Raw genomic sequence first — 25,656 nt, forward strand, 5'->3', positions numbered from 1 at the left:
CATTTTGTTGCCACGGCCCTTAATCTCATCTTCCTCATCTAAATACAGAACATCCTCATCTTCTTGTGTTGTTGTTTGTTTGCGTTTTGAGTGATACGTTCACTGCAGTGTAATTGGCCCAACATGCTCAACTTACTTGGATTTATTCCAAGTAAAACAGATAATATGATGGGGGTGGGGGTGGAAATGTCATATCAGGAGAGATATATCAAGGAAGAAAAGCGGCCAGCAGGCTCCATCTGGATTCGATGGTGTGTGCAGCGGTTCTGCTCCACATGTTGCCTTTGATACGCTAACAGCTGGACCTGATCAAAGTCAGGTTTTGTGGTGTGTGTGTGTCTGTGTGTGTCTGAGTGATTAGATGTGTTAGGGCCCTTTTTATGTGTGTACTTGAGCTCCACACTGTGTCACTTCCTTGTCAACTTCTTCATGCAAAACCAGCACATGCACACATGCACACATGCACGCATACACACACACACGTGTTTCCCATTTAGCGTTTTAATTTCCCTCCTTCTCCCCTCTTCCTCTTGGCTGTTTAAACAGCCGGCGAGCTGCCTGTAAAAGCCCTGATCTGTTTACATGATAGGCTGCCCGGTGCGAGGCTGTTTAATGCACTCTCATAAATTATACAAGAACTCTCAGCACGCTGAGTTTGAATGAGCACCATGCCGGGCCTCATACCCACACCAGAAAAACGGTTTTGCATAGCCACGGGTTCTGATACGAGCCCAACTGTTATTCCTTGTGGTATACCTACAAAGTAAAACAAATCTTTGAACGAGTTTCTCAAACAAATCCCCTTGTTAAAATATTTGAAGCATTTATTTGACGTAAAAAAAAAAAAAAATCACATTAATTAAAAGAAAAATTCGGTCCCTACATTTAAAGAGTTGGTTAAAAATAGTAACATCTATTTTGAAAAAAATATCCCAGCAGTAAAATTCCTTTTAAATAATAAAAAAGAAACTATAACTTAATGCTTTAAATTAATTAATTGTTTAATTGTTTTAAATTAATTGTGTATAGTGTAAATTTTGTAAATTATCAAAAATGTCATGTAAAATAAATTTGTATACATTCTGATTGTGAAAAACATATTTCAAATTTCATCCAATATCTCAACTCATTTTTCAAAAGTTTATTTAGCTACCAAAGTATCCATTCACTGTGTGATGGGCTGTTTTCACATGATACAAACCACATGTTGTGTTTTGCTTCCCTTCCAACAAACCTGTAGGGCTCACATTACTTCAAATGTGCTCCAAATATCTGCTGTTGTGCAGCAACTTTTGGAATCCCTTTTTCAACCAGTGTTAAACTGTTTGGTTTCGCTTTGCTCACATGGAAATAAAGTGTAGTAAAACGGTTAAAACATAACCCACCATCACAGTCCTTGAAATTCTTTTAGCACGCCTTTTCTCTGGGGATGAAGTTATAATTACATTAGTCATAGACTTAGCAAAGCAACATAAAATAAAGCATTTCATTTATTATTTCATGTTCCGCATTCCAAATTGTGAGATGAGATCTGGCAAAATCTTCCATCTTCCATTAGGAAAAATAAGACACTTGTTGCGTTGTCATTATCGTCCCAAGATAACATCACCAGAAAACTATTTTCAAATTCATATTGTCTGATTTTTTACCTTTGTAACTAGTACAAGCTTCTTTAACACACTCACAAAGTGAGCATTATTATTTACTGATTATTGCACTTAAAAAGTCTGTGAACTGTTATACAGCACCTCTATTTGATTTGTGTTTGTCATTTTTTATTGACGTTTAAAACAATACCTGAACCGGGCACAAACAGACAAAATAAAAACATTTACACCTACGGACAATTTGGAGCGTTCAATCAGCCTACCATGCATGTTTTTAGAATGTTGGAGGAAACCGGAATACCTGGAGAAAACCCACACAGGCACGGGGAGAACATGCAAATTTTACACAGGAAGGCCAGAGCCGTGATCGAACCCTGCCCCTCTGAACTGTGAGGCAGACGTGCTAACCAGGGCACCACCGTGCTGGCCATTTTCAAAAAAGAAATCGTGAAAAACGTGCCAGGTGAGTGTAATGCAAATCATAATTCATGCGTGTTAGTGACATTTTGTCTGACTGGACAGTGTGAAGTTGATGTCCTCTATAGATCAACACAACATGGTGGAATCAGACATTTACTGATAAGATAAATGCTAGTGCAGTGCATGACATGGTGGCTCACATGATAGTGCCTTCAAAGATGTAGTGCGTGAAATAACCCTCATCTTGCTCCGATGAAAATCGCTAAATAGTGTGACATTACAGCGAAACACAACCAAAAGGAGGAAAGCAACAACTAAACAAAGAACAATAAAAAATATTGCTATTGGAGTGACGTTGCAAGCTGTAAAACACATTTTTCATTTACTAGATTTTTTTTTGGGGGTGCTAATTCCGGATCAGCTCTCATTTTTTTCTCTAGTACATCGGATTTTGATAATAATAATTAAGTAAATTTATGTATATCTAAGTAAATTTTGAACTTGATCATGTTTGAAATTTGCACATTAACTTCCAAAGCCACGCAGGTTTCATGCAATGCGGACAGAAAAAAAAAGCACCAGGCATGTGGTAAGAGTTGCAGATGTGGGCGGAGCTTAAGCTATTCAAATGATGTCTATTTGAAAAAAAAACTTTAGTCATAACAAAAGGACTTCAACTTCGATGCAAATCACCGCCTGTTGACACACACGCACGCACGCACACACACGTTTTCATAGAAGTTCACACACAAACACTGGGATCACTCCGCAAAGCAGCTCATTCAGTCATTATCTGTTAGAGCCTCTTATGTCCACTCCAGGCCCGATGAGCGGGTCAGCGCTATAACAGACACTTCTTCTCCTCCTCCTCCTCCTCTGTCAAAACAAAGCCCCCCGCCGTTTGTTTTTCAGCCCGCTAAATCACAACGAAATGGGGGGCATCATTTGCAAACCAAATGAGGCTCGTATGGCTTCTTGTCCCTCATCCAAAGCAGGGGCTAATTGTGCGCTTCTCCCACTCCAAAACAAATGACTCCAAAGCTGGAGAGCCAGTCACTCCTGGAATGAATAAAGAGGATGAGTTATTTGTTAAGGAAATGGTGCGAGCTTGTTCACAATTCACTACAGTGACTGGCTTGAAACGCTCTTTCTGCCGCAACGGTTCTTTTAAGCGGATTTAAAGTACAGCGAACCCACGCCGAGTCGCTCTTTTTTCTGGGGCACCTATCCTCAGGCATTTGTGTTTTCTGTGCTCTTCCTAACAACACCTTCAGAAGAAACTAGTAATTGGTATCAAGAAAGTTTTTTTGGAAGTGATACGGCTCAACTAAGTCTGGGTTGTTAGTGGGGAGTCACAGAAAATCAAATCATCTATAAGCTATCCATTTTTACAGTTAATGTTGTAAAATGAGTTTTGAATGATACGAAAGGCTTTCAGGATGATAGTTTGTGAGAGGACCACCAGCCCCCTCTAAGTCCAGCTCACACCTAATGCGAACAAGCTCTATAGAAAACAAATGGACGTCTCCGTGACCTCAACCTAAATCACCAGTTGAGCTTCCAGCTGTTAAATTGTGCATACATTTTTTGGGAGTGACATGATGTATATTTGACTTAAACTGCAGGCAAACGGTGTGATTTACCCGTATCGAGCGATATCATAAAGAAAACTATTCATTTGTGGTATAGCGAGCGCAGAAACTCCAACTGAACTTTGCATGAGGTGGTTTGCACTGTAACTTTAGAATAAGCATTCCGTGCTCATAATATTATTACAAGACCTGAACTTATTTGAAGTCTCTATATTGGCACCTAGCTGAGTCATAGCCATGTAACAAGACCTTGTGAATTAATAATGATAATAATAAGGCAGTCAAATTTGAATTACGAGGTTTTTGTTTTAGTGGACTTTATGGAGCTGTGGAGTCTCTTTAAGGTCAGCTCAGCAACACATTTAGTTAATTTGTTAATGCTCTGAGAGGTAAGTACAATACAATTAAGATAACAAGATTAAAACTTCAAGCTAACCGTCAATGACATACATGACAGGTGGCCAACCTGCAGCTTGTGGGCCGAGTGCGTCACCCATCAAACGGACGCCTTCCTTTTTCTATCTTTATTATTAGGCCGTAATGCTCACACAGCGACATCTAAGTGATAACTACTGAACTCAGCTGCTAATCAAGACAGCAGCTTTCAAAAATCCCAAGTATATATCTGAGCCCTTTTAAACTGTCGCAAGCCAAAACAGCAGCACCTACAAACTCACGTCAACAGTTTCTTGGATCAAGTGTGGAGTCTGAGCGCTTGTTGCCTTTATGCCAGAAAGTGTCTGTGGACAGATCGACATACACTGAAGAGTATCATGATTTGTTTTACAGTGCGGGGGTACCTTGATTTCCCAGGTTCCTCACGCTAGCTTACAGCTAACACATAACGCAACACGCCATAGACGAGTTCATGAAGCTAGCATAAATATTGCAGTAGTTAAACCCTTTCAGCAATGGATATCTGAACAGCAAAAACAAAGTGTGCCTTTAGCCTTCAAATGCAGCAATAGTGTATAACAGGAGAAAGTCAGCGAGTACTGATTAGGGAACACCCAGAGAGACAAAATGGGATCAAGGATGCACAAACACGCAGGCTAACATTAGCTCCGCATGGAGGTCATTGCTGTGTCCAACACTACCACCCACTGCACAGCACCTGTGTGTGTGTGTGTGTGTGTGTGTGTGTGTGTGTGTGTGTGTGTGTGTGTGTGTGTGTGTGTGCGTGCGTGTGTGTGTGTGTGTGTGTGTGTGTGTGTTTTGTGAGAGCTGTGAGAAAAAGGTCACGTCTGGTCGCAGTCAGGAGTCTCTCATATGCACTGGATCAGCCATGGCAGAGGTCAAGGGGTCGAGCCCCTATGAGCCAATCACAAGCCGGCGCGGGCCCTAGGGGCTTTTTTTTCACCACACACCCAACGCTTAGATGGGATAAGTGGAACACGGCACGCCTTTTTTTACGAGGCACATATGCGGCAATAGTGACCTGTTCACTTTTACCACGTCTGTTGTTCGTCACTTCCCTATTATGAACCGTTGCAGGACTTTTTTTCATGGATAAAAAGCACTGGTACAATAATAACATCTCTTGAAAATATGGATAGTACAAGAAAAAATATATGCATATGTTTGAGTGCAATACATTTAATTTTTAGGAAAAAGTGTATTATTACTAGACAGTTGTAATTTTGCAAAGGAAAAAAGTAGTATTCCTACAGGAAATATTTTTCCCCCTAGATGAACATTCAAAACTCGCACTTGCCTCCGCAGCCACTAAAGCTTTTCGTATGGTGACAATTTGACCCTGGAACAGATTCATGTCCCATTTTTTCCTATAGAGGGGGAAGGAAATGGTTTCTCTTTGACCTCTTGGGTGAGGATGGTGGTCCTCTCCCAAGGGATGCTGACATTAGAGTTTGGGGGGTTGTACTTATGCAGATTAACTACACAAATACATGCATATTCAAGATGCAATATAGATATACAGTAGATATGATGGATAGGGCAGAGTTGGTTTGTCTTGACACTTGTTCGTAAGGTTTGAAGGAAGTTGCTGCGCGTGCGTGCGTGCCTGTGCGTATGTGTGTGCGTGAGTGTTTGGCCCTATTACTTGGTTGAGCCACGTTACTTTGATTGACAGCCAAAGCCTCCACCTTCCTCCCCCCGCCTCTCGCGCTTCACGGAGTAGCTCCGCTCCAATTGGTCATCGCCGGCGAAGCTAATGCAGGTCAACGGCCACAAGGGGGGCGGTGCGCGGCACGGCGATTGGTCCAAGGTGCGGTCCACCCTCGCAAGCCCCACGTGGAGCGGCGCATCTGATTGGCTGGCGTGGCCACTCGGTGGGCTGTCCTCCAGTTTCGGTTAGCTTGGAGCGTGAAACCGCGTGAGAAAGTTGCCATTGAAGGGAGAACTACAGCCGGACGACGGACTACTGCTCCAGCCGCTGCAACCACGATCGCCTCTTTGGAAGTAGTTGTTATCCAGACTAGCATAATATTTCCTTTTTTTTTTTTTTTTTTGCCTTCACTCGACTGAATTGTGTCCACCATAAGTCAGCGGGGAGGTAAATATTTCCAAATTGTTAATTTTCCGGATGGCTCGAGTGAAGCAAGTGGGGGGTTTTCAGTGCAATTAACTCGGCGAGGATTTTGTTACTTACGGATACCCCCCCACCCCCCCTTTTGACTTGGAATACGCCGGAGCAAACCTGACAAAAACAACAACAAAAAAGCTCGTTGCCTACCCAGGCCTTTTCATCGCTCACCTGCTTCTTTTACGCCTCGAGCTTAATGAGCCGCTCCCCCGCGTGCTTTTCTGCCTGATTTACGCCCCCACCCCCCTATCCCCCCCGCCCGCGGGAGTGTAGGGGGCTAGAAACACCCGCAAGAGGAGCTCGTTAAACGCCTTGCTTGGCTCCCAAGTGTCGCTCGTCGTGTGCAAAGGACGACGGATGGCTTGGTGAACCGGAGCAGCACATCGGCAGCACCAACCTCATCACCGCCCCCCTCCGAGTTTGGTGCCACTCAAGGGGAGCATCGTGACGGAAGCGAGAGAAGCGCCCCCCTCTCCCCTCGTCCGGAGATAACAATGTTCCCCCAGGGGCGACACCCGGTAGGACCCTTATACCCCCCCCCCTCGACCTCACCACGCCCCCTTTGTGGCATTTGCAGTTCATCACCAGCCTGTAACATCCTGACAATATTGCGACCGTATTTCATTGACTAATAAGTTGCAACTACAAATAGTTGCAACCATATTTAATTACATCCTGATGCTAAATTGCAAGATTGATGATGAATAGCAACAGTCATATTTCATTGACTTCTAACGCTTAACGTCTAATGCAAATTGCAACAGCCACATTTCTAGATTTCACTCAGATCAAATTGATAGTTTGCACTTTATGCGGCACTTCGGTGATTCATTGTAATGTTATAATTTGCCAATCGATCAATTGTAATGTCATAGTTTGCCAATCGATCAATGACGTCATTTCTAAAGCTAACTTGCAAATACAAATGAATGGCAACAACCATATTCCACAGACGGCTAATGCTATATTGCTACTACACAGAGCAAAAAACAAATGCAATTAACTTCTAATGCCAATTTACTAATATAATAGCGTCAACCATATTTAATTGGGTGCTGAGGATAAATTGCTAATTCAAATGGCAACAATTGCATCTGATTGATTACCCATCCCAAATTGCTAAAAGTAAAAAAATATCCTAAATTGTTAGTGACTCCCAATGACTACTAATGCTAAATTGCAGATTCAAATAAAGAGCAAAAATCATATTTCATTGACTACAAAGGCAAATACAAATCAGTAGCAACATTTATACTTTGTTGAACACAAATGTTTGGGTGTTTTTGAAAATAATACAGATACCCAAAACACATGAGGGTCAGAGTCCTGGGGGTCGTACAAAAGTAGCTGTTCCTCTGAGGGTTTTTTGTCTTTAGAATTGCACGGACTGCAAAAAATTGCTCTCGCAGGCTGTTTACGGCCCACGTGAGTCAGGTTTGTTACCCTTGCATTAGCCTTCCAAACAAAATGGTGGTTATTCATGTGAGTCTGGACTCAATCCCAGGCACACTGAGGCCTGCAGCATGACATTGATAATAACGTTTGTGTGTGTTTGTATTAGACGCCCCACCAGGCTCCGGGTCAACCCTTTAAGTTCACCATCCCAGAATCCCTGGACCGCATCAAGGAGGAATTCCAATTCCTGCAGGCTCAGTACCACAGGTGATTAACACTTAAAAAGTCTCACTCTCATCTGTAGTGTCTAAACCAGGTCTCAATAAAATTAGCCAATCAGCTCCTGATAATGAAAACATAAAAACAGAGTAGACTGCATGTGGCCCGCGGGCCATACTTTTGCCCACCATTGGTCTCCATGATATTCCAAGCCAGATGCAGTCACCCCTGTTAGCATAACAAACTGGCCTCAGACTCACCCATAAACACGGATCAGGTTCACAAGAGCGTGCAGCACACTCAGGCATCCGGGCTGCTTTTTTTTTTTTCTTTTCTGATGCTGCGGTAGGTCCGAGTGGCTGTAATGGCTGGCGTGTGGGCTTTTATAAATCACCCCTTATTTCCACCCGTGACACGTCTTTTGCGTTTTGTGTCGGGGTGGTTTTGATAGGTGAAGACGCGCTGATGCGCAAACGCATACAAACAGCCTACAGGCAAACACGACGCGGTTGTCACAGCTCAACAGGAAGAATCATGTTCTCCATTTCAACGGAAGAGTCAGGGCTTCTCCCTGTAACTTGCGGGTTCTTTAATCAGAGAGTCAACAGAAAAGGCCGGATTAGACGTTTGCATTCTTTGCTCATCTTGTTATCTGTTGTCGGGGAAAACCGCCAAAGGAGCTGCAAATTACTGGTTTGTTTTGCTAGAACGTCTTTTTGATCCAACAGAGCGATAGTGAGGCTGCAGACGCAACCACACATAATCAAATTAGACATTTATACAATGCAACCTCCAATGTTGAACAAATTCTATTCCATAGCGCCTGTTGACGTTTTTTATTTGAATGTTTTATATTCTTGGCCTAGAAGTGTTTTTCATACAAATATTTACTGTAATTATATATTATTCTGCATTCGCATAGGTTAATATTTGATTTCAGGGTGATTTGATTTGCATGCAAATTTAAGTTGCATCAACAAAAAAGTAACGACCAAAAAACTGAAACCCTTAAAAAAAAATGTCACCATTATCAAAAATATGACAAAACACAAACAATAAATAAAAACCAAAAATATGCCACAAAAACTGACAAGCCTGATTTGCTGCCTTAGGAACGGAATGCTGTTGTAAAAAAAAAAAAAAAAAAAAAAAAAAAAAAAGGTAAAACCGGTTCAAAATGGCAGGCTACAGGTTCATCGGTTACAATGCACAAACTACTTGGAATGCCACACGTTACGCCATTTGAAAAGCCCTTTAAGTCACTTAATTAGGCATCCCATAAAGTACAAGTAACAAGAACCACATGAAAGTAAAATATTGCAAATAAAACTACTCGCCAGCAGACAGATGCGGTGAGGGCAGGATAACAATTGATTGGCAAGCTTCTTTGGTCATTAGCCAATTTGCTTTCAGCTACATGTCCAGCCAGACCTTTACTGGAAGATACTAGTAAAATCACGTCAGCTGAAGTCTTACGAGATGCTATGTCGAAAAATAGTAACTTGTCACTTTTGTGTTTCAGTCTCAAGTTGGAGTGTGAGAAGCTGGCTGGTGAAAAAACTGAAATGCAAAGACACTATGTCATGGTGAGATCCATTTACATGTTTTTTTTTTTTGTTTTTGTTCTCCAACAGAAGTTCTCTTGAGAAAGGTGGCGTGTCCTCATCTGCCCTCTGTGTGCTCTAATCTGAATGAACTTTTATCTTGCCTCGGGCGACTATTCCCTTTATGTGTGCGTGTTAACATGAATATAAGAAGAAGCCAACGCTGTCATTTTAAAAGGCGCTCCCAGATAACTACAACGTGCATATTTTTTTTACAAAATATTTTCCAGGTGTTTGTGACACGCTTTTGTCAAAACACACAACAATTATAGAGAACTTTACACCCTCTACTTTGATTTTGGCTGAAATTAGATGCATGTCTCATGCAAATAGGGTACTTCTCAGCCCGCCCCTTATGTAATGCAATGCAAAGCAAGGCTTCCGTTGATGAGCCCTGACTCTTCCTTATTACTCTTCCTGGAGGTCTTGAAATACTTTGTGTTGACAGTCCAGAGCAATGGTGAGTTGCGTAAAGTGGTGAAGATGCAGATTGAAGCAAGTTGGGATGGCTTGAGGAAAATGTCAGGTGTGTTATGTGGTACAAGAGTCTCAGCTCGCATGAAGGGGTTGTTTTCTGTTTTCACAGGCTGACATTTTCAGCTCTTACATGGAAACAGTGATGCTGTTGTTTGCAAAAACTTTGAGAGCCTTTGTCTGGCTCCAAAACAACACCGATTTGATCCGTTTCCAGTTGAGATCCAAGAGGTCGTGTGCACCGAACCACTGATTGCGTGCATCCTTTCACGGCAGTCTTTGTCCGAGAACTCTCGCCAGTTTGGAGGGGTTTTTTTTTTCGGGATAGACTGTTTTGATTCCGTGTTTGGTTGGGATTTAGAATGGCGAACACTGATCTGGGTCATGCTTTCACGTTTGTTGTTTCTGGGAAGCGTCTTAGCAGTGTGACACTGTCAACAAACAATGGAGGACAGCCAGCTTTGTTGAGAAAAGGACATTTCCTTCCTGATACTCAAAATCTTTACTTTAACTGCATTATCAGTGAAGAGTCTATTATTTGAAATGTAACGCAACCATGTGCTTTGCGTCCTTTGCAGTACTACGAGATGTCCTACGGCCTCAACATCGAAATGCACAAACAGGTATAGTTGTGTACATTGTGTTTTGTGTGTGTTTGTCTGTGCCCTACCTTGTTTGTGTGCGTGCGTGTGTGTGTGCGGGCGCTTGTGTGTTTATCCGTGATCGATGGAGCTCTGTCTCCAATTCCCCGGTTAGGGTCGGCCGGCTGAGCCCGCAGGCAGGATGAATGGCTCTGTAGATTGATTGGTGCTGTCTAGGGGAGCGGCCTGCTTTATTACATTAGATGGGAGGGGCTGTGGGAAGAGGGGAGGGGGGGGTCAGAGGAATCGATCATGAGCAGAGTTAGAGACGGCCAGCTCCACTTTTTTTGCAGCCGAAGAAGTGTGCTTTGATGCAAACCTTGGGAAGGCAGACGTGTCAAATGGGCCCCTTGTGGACATTTGTGTCGCGCTCAAAAAAGCCAGGAGAAAAAGGACCGCACAAACAAAAGGCTTAATGGTTAAACATGCAGGCACAATCACATCGAGAGGAATGTTGGCGCGCACACACACGCGCTTCCCCCAGTGGAGTGTTGCGAAGCTCGCGGCGTTTAGCGGTAATTACCCCGGCTATCGATCAGTCACACCTGAAGAAATTGGAGGCGGATTGGCCGTGGCTGCTTCACTGAAGAGTCACCTTCCTGTTGTCTCCTCCTCGTCCTTCTCCTCCCTCTTTTTTTATCCTCCTCCAGGGCTTTTCTTCCATTTTATACCCCAACTCCCTGCTATATACTCTTATGTGAGCGCTTCTATACACACACACACACGCACACACTGGCTTGGGGCTTTAGTTGTCGGAGCAACAGGCTTCTGTAGGCGGATAGTGTGGGGGATACAGACTAACAAACTACCCCCTGCTGTGAATAAACGAGTGCGTGCGTGTGTGTGTGTGTAACAGGAAGTCTGTTCATAGTTAGTGCATTGTGGTTCCTCGCTGTTTGAACTTCAGAACACAATTCCTTATTGACATCGGTTGGAGAGAAAGTATTTTCTTCCAATCAGTTCAGCACAACAGCACAGTTAAGAATCCCCGTGTTTGAATCTCGATTCGTGCTTGCCTGGGCTTTCTCTGCGTGCTCTGACTTCCATATCCCCCCCAAATGAATTTATGAAAAAAATTCTTAATGATCCATCGGTGTAAATAAATGAAGGTGAATGGTGGTTTATTTTTAAATAGCTCGTCAATCGCGGCTCCAGCCAAACTTGCCGTGACTATTAGAATCCCCGTGCACATTTTCCTCCAGCGCAAATATTCCTTTCCAAGAGGGAATGCAGGTAACCTGGTTTGTTTGATCCTCATTAAGTTAAGATGCCCTGATAGTCTTTGGTGAGACTATTCTCAGACGGCCTAATCAGGGTAGCTGTGATAGCTGGCTAATTATAGGCGAGCAGCACGGGTTTCTGAGAATGGCCATGCAGGTATAGCCGGCCTAAAATTAGCTCTTTCTGAGCTTTCAAGACACGCCGCCAATTAGCCCTAAGACTGATTTACAGCATGCCGAGGTCAGCAGCTTGCAAGCTGTTGTCGCCGGTTGTTGTTTATGGCCTCTTTCACATAGAGAGCCTTCAAAATTGCTGTATCAGAACCCAAACAGGTGACACAGCTGCCTTTGCCTTCGACACAGATCCCAGACATAACTGCAGGCCACAATCAGATAAGAATCAGGTGTGACCAAGTACTTGTTGGACAGCGTCAACACTGCTTGTCTTGGCATTACTGAATAAACTGCACTGCAAAAAAAAACAAGAAAGTTGAGGCAGCTTGCCAGGCTCACTTTGCCTCCCCCATTCTGCGTTGGTGTCATTCATACAAAAACAGTGTCACTCAGAATTGCACAAACTGGGGAGTGTTCGCTAAATGCATAACTGGCAAGTATGAATCACCCAGACGCCTTCGCGTTGTTATTGATGTCGGCTGCGAACCACATCAAGGAAGCTTTTGGCAAACAAGCCCGTAATCGTCGTTTGTCTTGCATCACGTTAATTGTCAAAGATTTACCACCATCTAATGTACGTACTGTTGGCATGACATTGTTCACAGTGACTCGACTTTAATCATCGCCTCTGCTTCATTCCACATTTTATTACCCTTAACTTCCCCTGTCTGGCTCATTGTTTACGCCCAACCAACTCCTGTTTTGTTTAAGATCCAGCTCAGTTGGCGTTGCGGGTAATCATTTACCAGAATTTAAGCCGCAGGTGTTTTTATTTCCTGTATTACCAAAACAAATCCTCTATCATGAAAATTCCATAGATAAGCCGCATCGGACTATAAGACGCAGGGTTCAAAACCTGTTCCAAAAGTACTAGCTGTAAGGAGTTGTTTTTATCATTGGTGGCGTTACATTTTAAGTTGCCGCCTGCAGTTAGGTTAAAGGAAGGTAGAAGGTATTTGTACAAAAAAAATATTCTTGGCACTAAATCAAGAGCATAAAACGTTCTGCTGTCACAATGCCAGAACATGCTAACGCTAGTAACGCTACTCTCCTTTCTGATGAATTGGTGTTGTGGCTTTTAAGTTTCCCGCGATTATAGTAGTGCTATTTTGGCACTGTACGGTGGAAAAGTGGTAAGAGCTTCCAGAGCCCCTCATGCAGCGTTTGTGTATGCGTCGACATGCGTGCAGCGATGAGCCATCGCAGTGTGTCGCTGCCCCAACGATTTCCCTCTTCACCCTGACCTCCTTCATATCGCTTTGATTGGATGACGTGTAATACGAGTCCACTTATCTGATTTGACGCTGCTAAGGGGATATCTGCTTTCAGACGATTGTAGCCGCCTCCGGGTGAAGGAGTTGGAGGGGGGAGAGGATTTGGGCGGAGAGGGCGGATGTGTTGGCATGGATACTCGGGGCCCAGCAAATAAAGTTAGGGGCTGATGAGATTATGTTTAAGTGCTGTTAGCGAACAGGGGGGACAAGAGCAACCATGAGAAAGGGAGCGAGAAACCCGAGCTGTCTCTTGAGAGAACAGCTCTCGGGTTTGTGTGCTTTCGCCACTTTGAAGTTGCTACATGGATATTGTTAAGTTAAAAAAATCTTGCCAAGAAATTGTGCATCATCTCTTAAATTAGAATTTTACAGCGACATTTTTTCCTGTCCAAATGTTTTTGTTTTGAACAAAATTTCTGTGACTAAAAGGCTAAAAGCTCCCAGTGTTTAACGTGAACAATCAATCAACCCTCGTGTTGTCGCTTCATTATTGTCAGCAACATCTCCTGATTATGTTATTAAATTCTCGTCGCGCCTCTTCCTTTCCCACAGACGGAGATTGCCAAGAGACTCAACACAATCTGCGCACAAGTCATCCCCTTCCTCTCGCAGGAGGTAAGCAAGCCTCCCCTGTCTGTCTCGCTTTCTTCAGTACGTCTGCACGTCTGCTGCAACCTCGGAGGTAAACATTGTGTGTGTGTGTCAGCATCAGCAGCAGGTGGTCCAAGCGGTGGAGCGGGCCAAGCAGGTGACCATGGCCGAGCTCAATGCTGTCATCGGGGTGCGGGGACTGCCCGGCCTTCCACCTACGGTGTGTCTCCATCTACTCGTTTACTCAAATACTGCATGATCTGCATGCAGGTCTTGATACCCCCACTCAAATCAAACTATACCTAGTGTCATTAGGAATCGAGGTGAGTTAAGACATCATTATTTTTGGAAGAAAAAAAAAAATCTCATGATTTCCTGTTCCCGCGACATTCAGGTCGTCCGGGGTTTAGCTCAGCAAAGGTTTTCTTCTGAGACTTGTTAGTTGGTGTGGACTGATATGTGTATGAGTATTAAAGACAGTGATTGAAGGCGAAATGGGGGGGTGGGGGTGGGGGGATTGGGCGGTTGCTCTTTGAGTCTTAATTGTAGGATTTCAGTGTTTGTAATGGGGGATGGGGGGTCACGGCTTTGCCCCCCTGCGCTCCCTTCTTCCCCTTCTTTCGTCTCCCACGCCAGCCTGTCATTCACCCCGTTTGTAAGTTAAATGTGTGTAATGAAGCGTGTTAGCCCTGCCTCCCCCCATAAAACCTCCCCCCCCCCTCGCACATGCGCACACATTAAGAGCTGGGACACATACGTGCATATGCTCACGCTAACATCCCATGACAAACCGCACTCCGCCAATACTTCCCCTCCATTTGCTCCCATCAGGGGTCCTATTTGTTTTCCTGCGTCTGTGTTTTTGCATCTGTGAATGTGTGCGTGCGTGTGTGTGTGTGCGTGTACGGAAACAACAAGCGCAGGGGGGCACTAAGAGGAGGAGGGGGTGTTAGATGCGCGCCTGCCTTGTTTATCGAGACTCGTTTTGTGTGGGGACGTTTGGCTGATCAAGTGTGACGTGTGTGTGTGTCGGGTTGTTTGGCAGTCATGCGTGTGTGTGCGTGTGTGTACGCGTGTGCACGTGTGTATAGAAGTGCAGGCTAAAAGACCATTTAGTTGTTTTGGACACATAATGATGGAGAGGTACGGCGGAGGTAGTGGCGATGTTGGGTGGGAGGGTAGTTTAGTCAATTAGGTGAGATAAAAGTCGCTGCGACCTTCAGCTCTCCTTCCAGCCTCGCCGAGCCACCTCCTGTGTCGTCCCTGAATTCCCCCAAGCCCAAACCCTTTCCACCCCTTCCTCCTCCTCCTTCTCCTCCCCCCCGCGGCGAATCAGTGAGCTTGGATTCTCGCGGCTACTGTCTGAGGAGGCAATAATGATGTTTTGGAACACAAAGGAATTTCACGCTCAGACAAGCGCCTGATTTGGTGTGAAAGAGAGAGCGGCGCTGCCAGCCAAACTCTTCTCCTTCGCTCCCTCCCCTTCCACCATCACTCCCTCACAAGACCTGACAGTGTAAGCAGCAGCTGCGACCCCACCCCCACCCACCACCACCTTTTCCCTCCTCCATCATTCCTTCCTTTGCCCCCACCACATCCTCCAGCTCAGAGACTCTAATCCCAGCTGTCAGTATTGTTTAGTGTTTGACCCCAGAGGGATGATGATGAAGAGGAGGAGGAGGAGGTGGAAAGGGTTTGATAGAGGAGGAAGGAGGGGCTAGAGGATGTGTTCACCTCCTTGTCGACTGCAGCAGCTTGTTGAGATGCAGCGAGTCCGGACACATGAGAAACAGGGCCATCTGTTCAGGGCTGTTGATTGGGTTACACGCTCCCATTGATTTGTACCTGCTGAGATTTGAGTGTCCGGCTGGCCAATAAAAATTGCCAAACGTCGTTATTCTTTTATTAAGTCACGTATTTAGCAAGCACGGCATGCAGCACCGTTTTAGCAGTTAACACATCCGCCTCTCAGTTTTCAGGTTTGTGCTGCGGTACATGGCTCCGTTCTCTCCCTGCGTGGAGTTTGCACATGTACCTTTTTCGGTGTGAAAGAAATTATCACAGAATGGGGATGATTAAGTCGACTTGGCAATTCCCCACCTTTGCAGATCGTATCAGAGCCCGTGTGAAGTAACACTTGCGTATCTTGTCCGTTTGTGTTAAAAGCGACACGTGTTCAATATTTCACACCAGACGATGATCTGATTGTGGGTTGCTGCAGATTTGCGCGAAAGCGACGATACCAGTTGACTTGGAATTTTTTTTTTCTTTTATGTTCCATCGTCATGTTCCTACAGTTTGTTTCTGTGCGTCTCTGCCAACAGCAGCATATAGCACACAATCACGGCGGCGCCCCTGTGCCCCTTACGCCCCACCCGGCCGGCCTGCACCCCTCTCAGCTGGGCGGTTCGGCCAGCCTGCTAGCGCTGTCGGGAGCACTTGGCGCCATGCCGCCGCATCTTGCCGGGAAAGACGCTTCTGACAAAAAGCCACACCTTTCCGGGCCCGACTCGCACCCTGGGGGAGCAGAGCACTTGAGAGGTCGGTCTCAATTTAAAGTGCTGCATTTGTTTCGGGGGGAAGATCACTGTTTTTCATCATTGCTTGTTTTTTCTCTTTTTATTCGATGCCATCAACTTATCGGCCACCACAGATAGGGAACCTGGCACAGTAAGTACTTTTTCTCATATATAATTTTTGTGAAAAATCTAACATAGATACCTTAGTTGCTTAATTTGACATTTGAGGGGTGGGGAAGGGCTCCAGAGAGATACGGCTCATTAAAAAACATGTCCCCTCTCTGAGAGAAACCAGGAACTTTCAAGCGCACTAGCACTTGTTGCTCTGTAAGATTTTAACTTCCTGCTCTATGTGACAATAACCACGCCGGTGTTTTGTAATTGTTTTCACCGTGAGGTCACACCGAAATGGCACCTGTGGCAAAGCTTGACAGCCAAACTGTGTGTGTGCATGCATGTGTATTTGCGCACACGTGTTCTGTGTGTGTATTTGTGTGAGCGTTTATGTGTTCTTTTGGGGAATGGGGGGGAGCTGAGTTTTACCCAGGAGCCACTCTGAACTCCTTTCTCTGCCAAATGAGCCTTTTAGCTCTCTCGCTGTTCTCTCTCTCTCTCTCTCTCTGTTTCTCTCTCACACTCTTACATGCTCTCACACTCACACACACACACTCTTCCATCCTAGCTAGCCTGCATTGTTGTGCCTATTTAACACCTCAGTGAGCAGATTACCCCCGCCTCATACCCCCCCCCCCCCCCCACTGCCCCTGATCCCGCGCTTAAAGACTCTATTGTGTTTAATATCGCCACCACTCAGAAAGGGGGGGGCTGTGGAAGGGGAGGGGGTGAAGGTGCAGCAGTCATATGACACTTGAGAGTGTGTGTGGGTGTATGTGTGTGTGCATGTGTGTGTTATGCTAAAGAGAAATGGGGGGAAAAGGGGGGGGGGGGTTGCTTATGTTTCGCGGGTCAGTGCTTCTGCGCTCAGCCCACTAAAACCCTATTATGAAGGTGTAGGCGGGACAGGAGGGGTGGTACCATCGGGGGCTTTGGTAGAATGCAGATTTTCTGCCCGTCACCCCCTCCCGTTGTCACCCTTTTTTCTCCTCCATGCACTCACCCTTCCTCCATCTTCTCTGTCCTCTAATCTCCTCATCCACTCCCCCTGTTTTTTCTCACCCCCTCCCTTCCTCTTCCTCTTTCATTTATCCCGTATAGCCCCCCGCCGCACCTCGCCCCTCTCTGTCAGCGCTCCCACCCTGCTGCTTGATGTGTGCACGCGCATGTGTGTTTGTGTATGCTGGATGCACATTTCATTGACAAGCTGAGACTATAATGGAGTCGACATGAAGCTTTAATCCATTAACAATAGGAGCCGTTGGTCAGGAGGCAGTTGGAGGGGGCTGGGCGGGGGGGTGGTTGTGTGCTTTGGGGACACACAAGCGTTATGCAAGCAGTACACACATCAGCTTTCACAGCCAATTACACATTGCGCACACACATCTCAACACGCACCCAGCCAAGAGAGGCAACGTGGTTAGATTTTAAGAGCCACTTAATATAATCATCAACTTCAGAGGTGCGTGTGTGTGGCTGTCTAACTCGCGTTCCTGTGAGCTCTTAACCTATTTGCTAATAAGTCCGCTCTGTTTTTCTAACCTGCTTCACACACGAGCAGAGTGGCTGTCATTAGAAGGAAAGTGCGGGTTAGTGCAACGTTTTCCCACCAGATTAGTTGGAAATCATACGAAAAAGTGGCGCAGAGACTGGACAGGTTTACATGGGCCATACAAAAAAAAAAACACATTGCAAAGTGAACAACAAAGCAAAAATATGGCAGCCGTGACTATTTATTTATTTATTCATTCATTTATTTACACAAATTGAACAAACAAATACAGAGATTATAATTTGTGCATACAGCCTGCATCACAAACACTCTAGCAAAGTTAGCGTGACTAAATATTTTTCTAAAGAACGTTTGTAGGTCGTAAATAGAAAACAATCCATGAAAAACAGTAAGTTATCCACCACCGTAGCTGTTAAATGTTTTAAGCCTGTCTTTTTGTTGGCGGCATATTTCGATGCTCTGCAGAACGTTATAGTTTGGTAATGGCAGCAGACGGGGTGAGCCAAAAGTCCTCTGATGCATCTGTAAAAGCCAAAAAACGTGATTAGAGATTAGTCGACAAGCCTTTCCCGTGGAGTAAAAGTCAGCTCTTGAACAAATCATTTTAACCCGTGCTGTTTTAACCTTGGCACTCTCTCCCACCATGCAGAGTAACTCGCTACTGCCCGAAAGCCTCCGCAACTCAGACAAGCGACGGAACGGACCCGACTTTTCAAACGACAACAAGAAGCGCAAAGTGGAGGACAAGGACTCAAGCCACTACGTAAGACACTTCAGTGGAACACAATGACACTTTTGTTCTGTTCAATGACCCGACCCTGGTGGAAAAACGAATGCTTTATTTGCACCTGAATATTCATCAGTTTCTTTTTGGGTTATTTGATGAAGCACTAAGGGATTGTTCATTCTTCCAGGACAGCGACGGGGAGAAAAGCGATGACAATTTAGTGGTGGATGTCTCAAATGAGGTCAGTTCATTTGTACTACTCTTTTCCATCAAAGCTCCTTTTTTAAAGTAGATTTATGCAAAACATCATTACAAGCCTGCGGAGACACGACCCTTGCTTGATTGACATTCATTACGGCCCACGTGGGAGTTTTCCTTGAATGCCAACAGGTTTATTACAGAAATTCCGCTCGCCGGTAATTAATTATACGGATGGTTATCTCTCGGGCAGGAGCAGCCCTCGCCTCGCGGCACGCCCCTCCCCTCCCCAAGAGAGAACGGCTTGGATAAAGCACGCCTCCTCAAGAAGGACCCCTGCAGTCCCGCTTCGACCGCATCGTCGGCTAGCTCCTCCTCCCTCAAATCCAAAGAGATGGCAATGGTTCAGATCTTGTTTTGATTCTTCTTTTTTTTTTCCAGTTACGCGTGAAGGTTACGATAACATTTTTGTTTTGTCTGCGTGGCAGCGAGACAAAGCAGGCACACCCGGGCTCAAGTCAAGCACACCCACACCAAGAGGGGATTCCACTCCAGGGCCGAGCGCCACACCTGGTGTCAGGCCCAGCCTGTCAAAACCCCCCTCCATGGAGATCCCCCATCCACCTAGTACGTCTCTCCTTGTCTGCGAATCCTCAGTCTTAAATGAAAACGTACTAAAAGACGATATTCTTAAAAAATGGCATGTAAGCCTTTAATTTGCTGTTCAGAGGGATTAAAATTTGCACACTTCATGTTTTCTTCATCTCCTCTCAGCTGCAGGTCTTAGGACTCCTCTGGCGGTGCCCGGCCCGTATCCGGGGGCGTTCAGCATGTTGCCTCACGCGGCCGGGATGAACGGCGAGCTAGCCGGAGCGGCCAGCGCCGCTGCCTACGCTGCCGGACTGCACAACATTTCGCCTCAGATGAGTGCCGCTGCCGCCGCCGCTGCAGTGGCTGCATATGGCCGCTCCCCTATGGTGAGTAAGGCCCATGTGGTTATCTGAGGTTCACTGGGAGTCCTTCAGAAGCGCTTAATTTATCTCTAACCCACATTAATGCAGTAGTCATAATTATGGTAGATATAAGTTTTAAGCAGTGGCGGAGCTAGAGGGGGGGCCACAGGGACACTGTATCCCCCCCAAAAAAGATTCATCCTAACTAATTTATATTTGCAAACTTTGTTTTCATACAAAAATATACTGTAATTATGATTTTTAAAATGTCCTTACTCTTGATTTATCCAGGTAAGGCAATTGAGAACATATTCTCATTTGCAATGCCCACCTGGCAGCAGACAACAGAGTAAAACGAGTCATCTTAACAACTGCGTAGCTTAGCGATAGCGTACAGCGCAATTTGACTCGATTACGTTGTTAAACGAGAACTCCCTGTATTTGTTCAGTCAGCATGGGAGGGGGGAGTTTATTTTCCAACGAGCTCATCACTCATTGCTGTATTTGCATAGCGTTCATTACACTGTTTAAATAGGTTCAGTCAAGTGGCGCCTCTGTCTGAGCAACAGTTTGCCGTAACTCTGCTTGTGTGTACTCAGCGGCGGTTTGTGTCACTTTGAGAGGTGTGTGCGTGAGTGTCTACATGCGCGTGTTGCACTCAGTGTTTACCGACTCTTACACTTGTTATTCGTTTTCGCATTCTGTGTGGCTGTTTGCTTTGTGCTCGCTCGACTTAATGCGTTGTTAAGTCCCAAAATGTTGTCAATGCCTGCGTGTGTGTGTGTGTTTTTGTGCGTTTGCTCTGCGCTCATAAAGTGTGTGCTGTCGCTCATCAAGGTCGGCTTTGATCCGCACCCTCACATGCGGGTTCCAGGAATGCCTCCCAGCCTGACTGGAATCCCTGGTGGCAAGCCGTAAGTATCTTTGCAGCAACTTGTTTGATTAGCCTGAGGACATCTCAGGTCATTGAACGGCTCAACGATCAATGTTGTGCTCCTTTTTTTGCTGCTCTTTGTTTCCTAGTGCCTACTCCTTCCATGTCGCGGCCGATGGTCAGATGCAGCCGGTTCCGTTTCCCCCCGATGCCCTGGTGGGCCCAGGTATCCCTCGCCACGCCCGCCAGATCAACACGCTCAACCATGGCGAGGTGGTCTGCGCCGTCACAATCAGTAACCCCACGCGGCACGTCTACACGGGCGGGAAGGGCTGCGTCAAAGTGTGGGACATCAGTCACCCTGGCAACAAGAGTCCGGTGTCGCAGCTTGACTGTTTGGTGAGTAAGCAATGATAATTGAGGCCTTTCAGTATGTGTTATACTAATTTGAGCTCCTTCCACACTATTGATTTACCCCCACAGAACCGGGACAACTACATCCGCTCGTGCCGCCTCCTCCCCGACGGCCGCACTCTGATCGTGGGCGGCGAGGCCAGCACGTTGTCCATCTGGGACCTGGCCACGCCCACCCCGAGGATCAAGGCCGAGTTGACGTCGTCGGCACCGGCGTGCTACGCTCTGGCCATCAGCCCGGACTCCAAAGTGTGCTTCTCGTGCTGCAGCGACGGAAATATCGCCGTGTGGGACTTGCACAATCAGACACTGGTTCGGTAAGACCACATAAACACACACACATTGCATCATTGGGTTAAAACATATTTAAGTTCTGGTGAGGTTTTTAGAGTGTGACCCAGTTGCAGGAACATGTTTCTCTTCAACCTAAAATGAATGGAACCATTAATCATACTGTAAAATGAACAGAGGCGGATGGTTAGAAGCTGTAACCAGAATGTAAAGTTTAATACGAGACGCTCGCCACCCACGCCATTTTTTTTTTTGTCTGAATCAATCGTTTCTTGTGCTGCTGTTGTCGCGCATCTCACTAAAAGATGCTGGCTCTACCTTTAGTTGCTTTGAAAATAATGTGAAAAGTACATACAGTATTCCCATGCTTTATACTGCATTTAGTTTTTTTTTTTTCCAAATGTTACTGTTCTCCAAAGACAAAAAGAAATGCCATAACCACAGAACATGACATGGAACTTTATTATCTTGGCTTGTTAAAGCTTAAAAAAAAATCCCCATGTTTTTTTTTCTTTCTAAAACTGTTCTGTCTCAATTGCCCTAATATGAAATGTGGGCAGTAAAGTCAAGCTTACAATTTTGAAGATAGTTTCAGGTGGCTATAGTGTCGTGGGTAAATATGTCGGTTTCTGCGTTTAAGCTGTGTGTGTGTGTGTATGTGTATCAACCCCGCAGGCAGTTCCAGGGCCACACAGACGGAGCCAGCTGTATTGACATTTCCAACGATGGCACCAAGCTGTGGACCGGAGGCCTGGATAACACCGTCCGGTCATGGGATCTGCGGGAGGGACGTCAACTGCAGCAGCACGACTTCACGTCGCAGGTGCGCGCTCGGCTCGAAACCTCCACGAGCGCTGGAAAACATTCACCGCAGATCCGAACCCCCGCCAACACGGTCGGTGTCGCACTCGCCAGTAACGCCAGCTCTCCCTTCTCGCTCCAGATCTTCTCTCTTGGCTACTGTCCGACCGGAGAGTGGCTGGCCGTGGGCATGGAGAGCAGCAATGTGGAGGTCCTCCACGTGACTAAGCCGGACAAATATCAGCTGCATCTCCATGAGAGCTGCGTGCTCTCCCTGCAGTTTGCCTATTGCGGTAAGACACCAGCTGTTTGCCTTCTAGTACTACTCTCAGTGTTTACGTTTTGACATCGTGGACCAGAGCTTTTTTTTAAATCAATATCGGGACTGTATGTTCAAATCAATCACTTTGCTATGAGGCTAACAAAATGTTGCAATGTTTGTTAATGCAATGCAGGTAAATGGTTCGTGAGCACCGGGAAGGACAACTTGCTTAACGCGTGGAGAACTCCTTATGGTGCCAGCATATTCCAGGTATGTACCTGAGTTAGTGAATGTATTAAATGTGAGCACAGATCACACTTTACGCTTTACATGTGACATGCCTTTCACGACATCACAGTTTTGAAATATTCAAATAGATTGGCAATGTATTTAAAGCGCGTGTTTTCTTCTTACTGTCTTCCCTTCTTCAAATGCTCTGTCTTCTTCCGTCCCCTGGCAGTCTAAAGAATCCTCCTCAGTGCTCAGCTGCGACATATCTGTGGACGACAAGTACATTGTCACCGGTTCCGGGGACAAGAAGGCCACTGTCTATGAGGTCATCTACTAATACGGCAATGAATGGCTGATCTGTACCGTCCATTTGTAGAGCTTGCACCCTCCTTCTTTGTCGCAACTCGGAAAGAGAGAACAAGGCAAACAAAAAGCGTTTTGCAAAAAAAGCCGGACCAAGGCAGATGTTACTGGAAGCTTGGAAGGCTGCCTGCCCTCTTTTCTCTGGATGACTTAACGGGCGACGGGACCATAGATTTTTTATTCAAGCGGAGTAAACACTGAAGCCAACAAGCATCGCTGGAAAACGCCAACCCTTGGCAAAGCAGACAAAAAAGGTGGACATGAGCCAAGAAGAATCTCGGAGGCGGAGAGCGTTGTGCCTCTTTGCCCTCTGAACCGCAGACACACAACCCCACCGCTCGGAGACGCCCACGCCATCTCCGCGTGGCCTCTGCTGTCCTTACAGCCAGTCCACCTACACACAAGCGGATCCATTTCTACCATCTATTGTCCTGAGGCGCATTTTACCATTTAATAGCAAGGCGATGGACCTTATTCGACTTTCTGTAAAGTCCTCCAAGGGCTACGGTAAATTCATGACAAACTATACTACAACAAATCCATATGATGAGCATTTGTGAGGGAATATATAGATGTTAGGCAACACGATGGATTTGTGGTAAGCGAGTCCAAGCATGGATGCATGGTTTGGGGGATTTCTCAAAAGTTTTCCCACTTCTGATCTCATACTAAATTCAAGAATTAAAACACAGTAAACCAAATAAGACTTTGTAACAGACACTTTATTTATACAGGACCTTAACTAAATCCTTATTTAAAAATTTTTTTCAATTAAGGATAGGCATCTAAATTCAATGATTTCATAGAATATTCACAAACAAAAATTGGGATGAAAGAGTTTCTGATTGTTCTGAACTTCTGTTTCCAAGCTGCCTGCCATTGTGACGACATTCCACTCGCTTCAAGATGCCAGTAATCAAATAAGTCTTGATGATCAATCGACGATCGATTATTATGCCCATCCCGAGTTGGGATGAACAAGGATCAAACTGCACCCCCATGCAAACAACGACGAGCATCAGTGGTGATTATGTTTTTACGCCATTTAAAATCGCAAGATTTCATAACTGTGCTTATGTTGGTGTTCTTTTTTTTTTTTTAAATCTATTTCTGTCCGTTGAATGTTTGTAAAAATGTATATATGTCTTTTTTTGTTGGTTTCTTATGGGATGTTGTTTAGGAATAAAGTGTTTTTTGTACATCTTTTACATGGAAAGAAAATGTTGAAGAAAAACTAAATGGTCTTAACAGCTCATCTGAAAAGTTTAGATAATAAATGGTGTTGTTTTGGTAATTGACGTGGTCTTTGTGGATTTTTATTGAAACCAAATCAATCTTTTTTTTTCCCCCGCTTTGAAATAGAACACAGGATATAAATAGTTTTTGGTTTAAAGCGACTGTGTAATAACTTGCCCTCAGAATAACAGCAGCAAAAATAATTATCTTTGGCTCGGAATGAAGTGAATAGTAGCAGTGTTCGTATACGTAAGCGATTTATTACTGCAGGAAACTAGCCAGGGCCCCTCTTGTGCCGTTAGCATTAGCACGGCTTCTAACGTTACAGTTCGGGGTCACTTTTATAGATTTCATCAATGCTTATTCTTTGGTGAGTTATAACCAGCTAACATTTGTGCGTGTTATATTTCTATTAATGAAATTTAATGTTATTATATTTATGATGATTTATTTTAATTTGAATTATATTGACTGTTGAGCTTGCAAAATACTAAAATAGGCCTATTTTCTATTTCGACTTCAATGTAACTCTCAGCAAAAGTCATCATGGAAATTTCCGATATTCCTGGCAGCTTTGTTTGCTGTTTGATGATATAAAAAGCTGCATGAATGCTCCTCTTATTTCAGTGATGTGCTAGCGCAACTCAAGTCATGCTGAGTGGTACTGCAGCTTCATGTAAGTTATTAAGTCATATTTTCGAATTAAGCATCATTTGCTTTTCTGTTAAGTGTGGCGCCGTTGTGACTACTGTGTCCTTGCTGTCTTCCAGCGTCACGAGGAGACCCTTCACTTCGACTTGATCATCCTTTTTGCAGTCGGCCAACATCAGCAATTGTGAGTCACCACTACAGTGAAACCGCCATCTGTTCTTTTCTTCTAAGATTTGCTCAAGTCTTGTGAGGCCCTGGAAAAACTGTACCACTTTTCAAACCTTCTGTTGATCAATACGTCACATTATTACTGTCCCTGTTAAGTGTTACCGTGTGATTTGTATGCTGCTGTGGCTCATGAACACGCGGTGCGGCTACGAAGCGTGTCGATAATACCACAATGCAGCAGCTGTTCAAATCAACCGCGTGTTAAATAACACACGAGCCCAATCTGCTATTTAATACGAACAGCCACAATAAACAGACTCTCACATCGGGCTCCCTCTCGCTCTCTCTCTCTCGTGTTAACTGTAAATCTGATCAATTACTGTGACTGTTTAATTCTCCATCCCCAGTCCCACACATGCGCACGCACACACGCCCAGAGGCAGCATGAGGCGATTAGGAGGCAATTACAGCAGCAGTGGTGACAAAATGAAAGCTGATCCTGAGAGGAAAAAAGGGAGACTGTGTCATTGCACGCTCAGAATGGGGGTCAGTGAATGACAACGTTCTCTTTTCATCATCATCTCC

At 45.1% G+C, this 25,656-nt stretch overlaps 1 protein-coding gene across 3 annotated transcripts; it reads left to right on the top strand.

Annotated features, from left to right (window-relative positions):
* The first annotated feature begins 5,953 nt into the window (after positions 1–5,953).
* Positions 5,954–24,310, top strand: LOC125994636 (transducin-like enhancer protein 1). 3 transcript variants are annotated; one of them, XM_049764016.2, is made up of 20 exons: positions 5,954–6,682; positions 7,726–7,826; positions 9,301–9,364; positions 10,435–10,479; positions 13,718–13,780; positions 13,872–13,976; positions 16,081–16,297; positions 16,410–16,426; positions 18,552–18,665; positions 18,817–18,870; positions 19,081–19,230; positions 19,316–19,454; positions 19,602–19,804; positions 20,618–20,694; positions 20,804–21,053; positions 21,138–21,385; positions 22,035–22,182; positions 22,303–22,453; positions 22,616–22,692; positions 22,883–24,310. In XM_049764016.2, the coding sequence occupies exons 1-20, from the start codon at positions 6,659–6,661 to the stop codon at positions 22,988–22,990; spliced, it is 2,355 nt and encodes a 784-aa protein (XP_049619973.1). In that variant the 5' UTR covers positions 5,954–6,658; the 3' UTR covers positions 22,991–24,310. The 3 variants fall into 3 exon arrangements, with proteins under 3 accessions (XP_049619973.1, XP_049619974.1, XP_049619975.1); XM_049764017.2 differs by having other exon boundaries at positions 16,084–16,297; XM_049764018.2 differs by having other exon boundaries at positions 5,954–6,134.
* Positions 24,311–25,656: the final 1,346 nt, after the last annotated feature.

Source organism: Syngnathus scovelli, chromosome 3 (genome assembly GCF_024217435.2).
Source record: "Syngnathus scovelli strain Florida chromosome 3, RoL_Ssco_1.2, whole genome shotgun sequence".
Classification (NCBI taxonomy): Eukaryota; Metazoa; Chordata; class Actinopteri; order Syngnathiformes; family Syngnathidae; genus Syngnathus; species Syngnathus scovelli.